A 9,758-nucleotide genomic window follows, 5' to 3' on the forward strand; every position below is an offset into this window, starting at 1 on the left:
TCAATGTCAGTCTTCTAGTTTTGACAACGTACCGTAGTTACGACAACAGCTCTTGTTGGGGACAATAGCTCTTGTTGGGGAACACCTGTGAAGGGTACAAAGGGTCTCTATGTGTAAGTTCTTGTGAATCTACAATTACTTTAAAATAAAGGTTAAGAAAGCAGTTTTTAAACATTTTCTTTGTTGTTTTGGGAAGATTTTTGAAAGGCAAAAGGGACTGAAATGTGTTTGCTCCACCATCTTCAAGAGTCATTATTGTTTATAAATATTGCAGCCTATACCTTATTGAATTTTAAAAACCAACAACTTTGTGGCCATATTTTTCTAATCAATAAAATATTTAGTAGTAGTATTTTAACTGTTTGGACTATGTTAATTTTATAAAAATTCAAGAGGTACGAATAAGGATACAGTGTAAAGTCCATTGCTATCTATGTCTCTCCCCACAGACAACCACTGTTACAAATTTGTTGTGTATTATTCCACAGTTTCCTGTGGATCACAATCTTTGTTACTAGTACTGTTACTGTACTATGAGGGACTTTTTATGGAGTCATCCATCACAGGCAGGAGGTGATGACTAGGGACACGAGAAGGCATCTCCTTAGTGGTACACTGTGATGAATTTGACATGCTCATGTTCATGATCTTCTCCTTTTCCATATTAACATCCATAAAAAAAGCTACACTTTTTAATTTAGTGTGGATGCAACAATATTTTGTGGTATTAGATGCACACATGCACACACACAAGACATGAGATTGAGAATTGACTAGCTAATTGCTGTTCTGTGATTAACCTCAAAGAACAATGTCATATTTATTGTGCTTTAAATTTATTTATGATTATATTAAAATATAATTGTAGTATATAATTGTTATAAAATATTCAAGCAACACAAATGAAGCAGTAGATGGAGTAGGTTATCCATCTTTTGTTGGTTTGTTTCTTTAAAGAGGACATCTTACCTCGCTGCTGCTGATGCTTTGCAAAAGTATATTTTGTTTCTTAGTAACTGTCATATCCGTTGGAGAGGAGTGTGTATCATGACCAATGTCAAGCAATAATTCAGCATGTCTTTCTGCCAAAAGAAATACAATAACATGTTTTGATAAGACTCATCTCCAACAATTTCACAGGAAGATCTAGCTCTTGGTTTTAAAATAAGTTCCATTTTGTCAAAGATTTTCCTGAAATAGTGGTCTGGTACCCTGAAGACGCTTCAGGGGATAATTTTCACAGGAAGAGATGTGAGAATAACAAGAGTCCACAGAATGAATGGGTTTTTGTTTGTTTGTTTTTAAAATTAGGCAAAGTTGCTAAGTGAAACCCCTAACAATGGGCTGGAAATTGCATTTGTTCTATAGTTGCCAAAGGTAAAGACACTCAGCTACTGTGAGCACACCTCCTGTCTAGCGCTGAAGCTACATTAAACTGACAGTTTGAACAACCAACAGTGAACTCCCAGTTAGCTCCTGGGGGACGCTGTTCTCATCATATTCATTCCCCTCCTGCTGGCTTGACACCTCTTCAATAAGCATGGGCTCTTGGATGAAAACGTCTTCCTCCTCCAATGGCTGTTCCATTTATCTTGTAACTGAAACAAAATTGAACAAGTGATCTATACTCAGACCCTCTATTTCTTCCCCATATTTTCTTCTTTACTCTGTGCTATCTATCTTCTGCCTCTATCCTGCCACTGAAACTTCTCACTTCCTTACCATATCTACTTTGTAACCTCTTTTCTAATGTGATGTTTCCATTTACTCCTCTTGCAACTCTCTCCCCATACTCCTCCTCCCTCTCTTACTCCTCTGAGACCCTATGTGCACACCACTGTCTAACAGTGGGTGCACCTCATGGGCTCCGTCTCCTGAAATTTTCTCACCGTCATCAATCCTTCAATGATCTTGTCCACTCTCATGTCCTCACAATCTTCTTTCTGTAGAGAACTCCCAGACTAACACATCAACCCATCCTTTCTCAGAAGCTCTGTCCTACAGAAAGCTGTTACTTCACAGTGCCAAGGTCCCATCAATCCACTGTTTTGGAACACATTACCTTCAATATCCTCACCAAAGTAGTGCTCTTCTGGTTTATTTATTGTCTTTCCATCCTCCCCACCTCCCAGGGCTGAAACTTCAGAATCATGTTTGGTGCAACCCTTCCTCAACTTTTGTCTTTGTGTCTCCTCTATCAGCTTTACATCAAGTTCTGTGAATTCTCCTTTCACAATATCTTTTAAATGCACCACATCCAGCACCTCTCAGGCCCACTACCACACCTTGTCCAAGGTCTCTTCCTGGTTCTCATCACCACACATGGACACTTTTGCACTTTCTTAACAGAGCTCCCTCCCATGAGTCTCTTTCTTTGAATCCATCCTACAGAATAAGAACAGGTTAATTTTCCTAAAATATGGGTTTCCTCATTCTCTGGCTCAGAATTCTTCAGTGATTCTATTTTATTGAAAAAAATTATATCCTCAGGGGGAGGGAAGGTGGTGGCGAGGCGGGAGGGAGCAGATTCCACTTCCCCCTACACACGAGAAGAAAACCTAGCCGATCTGCGGAGGAACAGAGCAAACAGCCAATAGTACCCCAGCATATATGAAGATAGGAGACCAAAACTTGTAGTGGACATTGAAAAATTATATCCTCAGCTTTATATTTAATGGGCCCTCAATGGACCCAATTTCTTTATGTATCTGATGTTTTGTGTTCCTTTTCCCTGTGTATATGTATACATGATATTATGCATCTGATAAGATATGTGTGTATGATGTTGTCTATCTGATGTCCTGTGTCCCTTTTCCCTGACATGAACTTTCAGTTCTAGTCTCCTTGTTGGCCCTAGGATACCCACACTACCTTACAGCATGGAGCCTCTGCTTCTCAAGTTCAAATCTTATCATTTTTCAAGGACAAGACTGAGTCTCACAGTATCCATGAAATCTATTTTAGGTATGCATTGTTTCCTGCCCAGAAGCTTCAAAGAAAAAGCCAATTAAACAATCAAGTCAGTCAGGTTTCACAAAGTCACATTGCTCAGTCGCATTATTTTTCTTCATGCCTTTTGCGATGGCTGTCACTATGTCTTTGTTCAAACTCTCTTTCCCCACCTATATCAAACTTTCTCTCTTTTATTCTCCCTACTATATTTTATCCAGCATTCAAGAACCACGATAAGTCCCTTTTCCCTTTCAGGTTCACAGTAAGTTCTTTCTCATCTGACTTATGTGATATATCCCTGACCATACTGAACACTTTCAAAAGTTTGGACCATGTCTTGGGCCTCTTCTCATTACTCAGAGAACCTCGCCATGGGCTGTCAGACACTGCTCAGTAAATAGTTGTTGGCTAGATTTCTTTAAATGGATCCATGAAATACTTGTAAAAAAAGAAAGATTTCTAGTAGGACTTTTAGAGCTGGGGAAATTTGAGACTGTAATAGAAATACTTACCTGGTTTTGGCATAGAATTCATTAGAATGTCCAATAACTGCTGTTTCTTTAAACTCTTCATTTGTGATACATAATGTATTGCTGATTTTCCACTAAAATCACAAAGTTTAGGGTCTCTATGGGGAATAGAATCAACATCAAAGATTATTTAGTTAAATCTGTTGAAAAAGCAGATGAATATGGAAGGAAAAGCATTGACATCAAATAAATAAAAGTAATCTTAAGTAGTTTTGGGATAATGACTTCAAAATGTATGAAATAGTGATAATTTTTCAAGATGTTTAAATAAAAGGGATATATTATATATCTTATTCCTACTCCCATTGTAAAAACATCCTAATATTTGCAGAAAATTTTTGTACAAAAAAATTCATAATGCTTTAGTGATGTATAAATTAAGCAAAGATAAAAACATCTTTTTTTTTAAGATTTTACTTATTTATTTTTAGAGAGGGAAGGGAGGGAGAAAGAGAGGGAGAGAGAGAAACATCAATGTGTGGTTGCTGGGGGTCATGGCCTGCAACCCAGGAATGTACCCTGACTGGGAATCAAACCTGCGACACTTTGGTTTGCAGCCCGCACTCAAGCCACTGAGCTATGCCAGCCAGGTAGATAAAAACATCTTGATCAAGCATTATCTTATCATTCTAAATAGTTGACTTCATTCTTTTTCTTTCCAATGTTTTAGCTAACTGCTTACTTTCCTGATATATCTTTTTTCTAATACTAACACGAAATTCTTTAATCATTCAAAATAGTAGAATGGCATAGAATCTCTCTTTAAAATTAAGCTTATTTCATAAGCTCTTGGTGGTTGAGTGGAGTGATCTTGTCATAAAATCCCTCTCTGCATGGTCTTTTCATTTCCCTTTGCTTTGCCCTGTGGTTGTTAAACCCAAATGGCTGATCGTAGGGCTCCTTGCAATGGCACTAAGAGCCTCTCTACCCTGTACTGAGTCCTAGGATTAGACATCAGCTCAGAGAGATCCAGAGGGTAAATGATAAGAATCCTATTGACAGGTTATGGTGAGGGAAACAATAAAATTTTCTAGTCATGTTTTAGGACAAGGAGAGAGTTGATCATGGTCTCTGACCTGACACCTTTGAATTTGAATATATCATTATGGGACTGGGCAGCAATTATTGTCTTTTCTATTCTTGTCCTGTCTTGTCAATTCTATTATTGTCATTTCTCCAGCAAAGGTCATGATTCAAAAGAAATAGCATAAAATCAAGGATCAGGAGAGTGCCACTACCTTGATATGTGGCCTTAAGCAAGTCATTTAACTTATTGGGACCTTAGTTTGCTCATCTGCCATGATTGCATTTCTCCATGTGACATCCTTTGCTGTCTTGTATTCAGGACCCCACTCCAGGATTGCTGAACACCATCTCCAGGGTGGTCTCCAGTAGGCTCAATTTGTAACCATCTCCTCAGCTGTTTGTCAACACTTAATTCTGAGGTACCTTCAAATTTCCATCTTCAATCTCTTATACTATCCAATACTTCTAAAATAGCTCACATTCTAGATTATACTTTTCTTTTTGAGGCTCCTTTTTCCTTATTTTTTTTTCCAAAATAAATCCATATGAAAGAGCCTGGGCCATCTGTTCTTATCTGATGACAAGATATTTAGGTAACAAGCAGCAGTAGGAAACTGCAATTCTAACACGAGACTGTGAGAGACCTTCTCTGATTTCTTTTTTAGTTAAGTGTTTACTTGCTCTCTCCTCAAAGAGCATGTTGGCAAGCAGTAATTTTTAGAATAATTTCAAATCATTATCATACATTGCTTTTGATAATGGACAATGCTTTAGTATTGTCCATTAAATAATTGTCCAGTAACATCTTGGGAGTAGGGAGCTACACACTAAAGACTCATCTGACATTCCCAGTAACTATCAAAAGAAAAACTATTTAAACCAATAAAACAAAGGACCAATGTAGTAAGAATAATAGAGAGCAACATCTAACATCTGTATATCACTTGCAACCGTGAAATCCCTTTTACGAACATGCACATGCATTTAGTATGTATAATTTAAAAAACGGACATGACTTCTGTGAATAAGGATGGCATATGTACGCTTCCCTGCTGTTGCCTGACCACTCATACTCACGCGCCATGCCTGAGGAGCTCAGACAGGACCTCTGCGGGTCTGTAGGCTGTTAGCATTTCAAGGCTCTCAAACAGGTCCACATCTCTCACAGCCAGCATTAGAGGGGTCAAGCCATGTTGGTTTGGGAAATTTACATCCACGAATTCTTCAGATGCCTTTAAAAATGTGAAGCTTTATTTCCATTATGTTTTTCTGAATGTCTATTTACACTAACCCTTGCATTTTCATTGCTTGGCCAAAATCTTATTTTAACTTCAATACATTCTTTTTCAATATGTATATTGAGGATTGGAAGAACACAGGCCTGAGAGGCAGACAGAACTGGGTTTGAATTTCAGCTTTTTAAGTTGGTTATTAATCACCCCGATGGGGTTATATCAAGGACACTCTGTTAAAAGGTGATTAAATCACTCTGATGAAATAAGGGGCACCACCAGTTAAACAATGAACAATTTTCATTTGGGACATAATTATACACCAAAAATTATATTTATCTAAAATTCAAATTCAAATGAGTGTTCTATATTTTTATTTGCAAAATCTGGCAACTCTACTCACTGTCCTTCAGAGTCCTCAGCTATAAAGTTGGAATAACAGTGTTTTCCCTGCAGGGTTATTTTGATGATTGGAGAGCAGAGCATCTGACACACGCTCATAAACATTTGTGGGATGAATGACTGACTTACAATAATGAGGCCATTCATTTAACTGTTTATATAATCAAATGGTAGACATATAAATGTTTCTTGTTTTAATGTTTTTAATTAATTAAATTTTAAATTTGGATAATTCAAAACTGAAAAGCTACTGAAAGGCCAAATTATCCAAATTGCTTATTTCACAGACCAAAGTAACTCACTAATTTTCATCTGTTTCATTTTTTGCCATGTTAATATAGTCAATATCACTATTCCCCAGTTTCTCCAGGGAAAACCATATATAATGATATTACCTCAGAGGAGTGCTGTGGGAATTAATTAGTTAACATTTTTTTCAGTCTCTGAAAAGAAACCACTTCTTAAATTAATGTTTATTATTAGTCAGAACCAACATGAAAGTTTTGAGCTGAGAATAGTCTTACAACAACATATCATTTCCCGCATCTGTTGATTAACCTCTGGGTTCAGTTATATATACTAGTTTCCTAAAACTCAGCTGCCAATCTTTAGGGGTGAAAAACATGGTCACAAAAATAGATACTGGTTTACAACTACAGCAAATGCCATTAAAATAAATGTACTGTCTTTCAAAAAAAATTCTAAGCTGGAATTATGAGGTATGGTAATTTTAGACTGTCATTTAATACAACAAAAAATGTAGAGTCCTTTGGATGTTGTTGTATATTTTCTTAAACTCCAAGTGACTAGAATACAGTTCTCTTTTTCTTTACCTATTTGTATCTCTACAATGGGATACAAGGGAAATGGGAGAAACCGTTCCCTAGCAGCAATTGATTTCCTTTCAGATAGGTCATGTGACCTGACAGAATCTCTGAACGTAAATGCCAAGAGTAGACAGGGGCCACCAATAATTAATGTCCTTCATTATGTATGTGGTTTTGCAAGTTACACTGGAAAAGAGTATCTATGGGTTGAAAATCTAAACAATAAGATCAATACCCTAAGAAGAAAGCATTTTTAAAAATGTGTCCTCTTAATTCCTTTAGTCACAACTAAATATTATGCAAAACATAGGCTTTCTGATCCCCTTTTCAGGATAAAGATAATAACTGCAACTAGTCCAAAGGGATCTAAACAGCAATTGTACAAATGGCAACGATGTCAGGGGAACGCTTCTAGGCAAGTTGACAGTAGCTCTCTAGGGGCATCCCAGGAGCACACCATTTCCCCAGGGTGCAGCATGGCTGCATCCAGCTGGAGGAAGGTGGAAATAAGCTGCTGCTTTGTTCTTTTGTTATCTTGTTTTTCACTCCAGTGTCCTGTTTGACCATGTTTCTTTGTCATATTCCTGCCTGAAAATTCCTGGGACTGCATTTTAAGAGAACTTATTTTTCTTTAAAAGGAGTCATATAATCTGTGCTCTTCTTACCACCCACCAACCCACCAAAGGCAGAAACAAATATCAACTTGACTGACCAACAAATGTTGAAGCTGTTCAAGATCACCTTGCCATGAACTTTGTAGAAGTTGCATTTGGGGAGTCTGGATTGCATTGGTGGCCAGGAATTTTCTTTGGACATCACAATGAGCCACATGGAATGCGGTTTGATTGTTGTAATTGCAAAGGGTGATATCTGCTCCCTTTTCCAGAAGAAACCCAACAACCTGAAACACCACAACATTCTTATTCAGTATTTTTGGGCACCAATAGTGTCATCATGGCTGAGTAGAAAACTTACTTAGAGGTGGCTTTGATTAATGATACAGGAAAGGAGAATAAGAGAGGCATAAAAATGAAGAATTGATTTGGAAGCAGGTGATTGCTATTTGTCTTTCTTAAATTTGGGAAACAAAAATCTCCATGATGTGAATGGTTTGAGGGTACTATAGTTTTTTTTAACTAGAAGTCTGTGAGTATTTTATGTTAAACCCACATAAAATATTCAAGTCCTATTAGTATCATCTGTAGTTTAAAATACCAAACCCCAAAATTCAGGTGTATAGATTATTGAATATTACAAATATTTCTAGGGAAAGAATAAATTCTATTCAAAATGGCAAAGGCATAATTTATTTAATAAATATTAACTGAGTGACTAGTGTATTTGTCAAGAGTTGTTCTTGGTGCTGAGACCCCAACAATAAACAAGACATGACCAGGCTTTAAGGCATTTACAAATTAGTGAGGAACAGAAATGGATAAAAAGGCAATTGCAACACAGCATGATATATGCAATGATAGGGTAAATATAGGAAGCTGAGGGGGACACTTAGAAGAAACCAATAGCTGCCTTACAGGGGCTGGGAAGACTTCCTGGAGAAAGTGATGTCTAAGTTGAGAACTGTGGGATCAGGCTCAGTCAACTAGGCAAAGACTGCTGGGAAAGATTGTTCAGGCAATTCATATAGTGTAAACAAAGTACTGTGAATGCTATGGACAGAAAAATCCATACATCGAAGCCCTAACCTACAATGTAATTGTATTTGTAGAGAGGGCTTCTAGGAAGTAATTAAGGTTGAATAACTTTATAAGGATAGGGCCTTGATCTAATAGGATTAGTGAAGAAGAGACATCCTCCTCTCCCTCCTCCTCTTCTTTTTTTTCTCCTTCTCCTTCTTCCTCTTCTTCTTGCCCTCTCCCTCCCACTGCAAAGTGAGGACACACACTTAAGTTGGCCATCTGCAAACCATCAGAAGAGCTCTAACCAGAGACTTGGTTAGCTCTAATCAATCAGAACCTTGATCTTGGACTTTCCAGACTCCAGAAATATGAAGAAATAAATTTCTGTTGTTTGAGACATCCAGACTATGGTATGTTTGTCATGGGAGCCCAAATTAATACAGTGGACAAGAGGAAAAATACCATTCAAAGCTCTAGAGAAAGTTATGCATGGGCTGGAGTTTAGGATGGGGGAAGGAGGAATAGAAAATGTGATGAAGTGAGTCATCAGCAGCTAAATTGAAAGGCCTTACCAACTCCTTTTAGGAATTAGGGTTATAATTTTCAGGGCAAGGAGGAGCCAGTAAAGAATTTTAAGCAGAGAAACAACATGCTCAAATAAGTAAAATCACTCTGGTAAAATCACTCTGCTGAAATAGATTGATGTGGGGAAGATTTGGAGTTGGGAGACCAATGAGATCCTGGAGATATGATGGTGAGTGAATAAGGGAAGTGGCAGTGTAAATGAATGTCTGAGGGTATAATCCAGGAACATTTAGGAGGCAGAGCTGATTAAATGAGAGAGATGAGGGTGATTAAAGATAACTCCCAGGTATCTGATTCCAGTCCACTTTTATGTGTATTCCCTACTGTCACAGCATACCAGACCACCATAATCGCATGTCTGAAACAATGCAACAGCCTTCTAATAGGTCTCCCATTTTCAGATAATTTTACATGAAACTCATTACAATAGCTAGAATCAAAAAAGTCAGATAACAGGATGTGTTGGCAAGGTGTGGAGAGACTGGAACCAGTATACACTGCTGTAAATGATCCAGCCAACTTGGAAAACAGTCTGGCAGTTCCTCAAATAATTAAACATAGAGTTAT

The 9,758-nt window shown here is 37.5% G+C and overlaps 1 protein-coding gene across 5 annotated transcripts in view; it reads right to left on the reverse strand.

The window, feature by feature from the left end:
* MAP3K19 (mitogen-activated protein kinase kinase kinase 19) overlaps nucleotides 1–7,740 on the reverse strand; it is a 55,174-nt gene extending 47,434 nt beyond the window's left edge. For 4 of the 5 annotated variants that reach the window (XM_045826175.1, XM_045826177.1, XM_045826178.1 and 1 more), the window contains exons 1-2: nucleotides 3,465–3,486; nucleotides 970–1,082 (exon numbers count right to left, since the gene is read on the reverse strand). In XM_045826175.1, the coding sequence (XP_045682131.1) occupies nucleotides 970–1,082; nucleotides 3,465–3,486 (135 nt within the window). Of the gene's footprint in view, nucleotides 1–969; nucleotides 1,083–3,464; nucleotides 3,581–5,585; nucleotides 5,741–7,681 lie in introns of those variants that run through there. The other variant, XM_045826174.1, reaches the window with a different exon arrangement.
* Between the last annotated feature and the right edge of the window lie 2,018 nt (nucleotides 7,741–9,758).

Source organism: Phyllostomus hastatus, unplaced genomic scaffold (assembly GCF_019186645.2).
Source record: "Phyllostomus hastatus isolate PE091 unplaced genomic scaffold, TTU_PhHast_1.1 phas_scaffold_60, whole genome shotgun sequence".
In the NCBI taxonomy this organism is placed as follows: domain Eukaryota; kingdom Metazoa; phylum Chordata; class Mammalia; order Chiroptera; family Phyllostomidae; genus Phyllostomus; species Phyllostomus hastatus.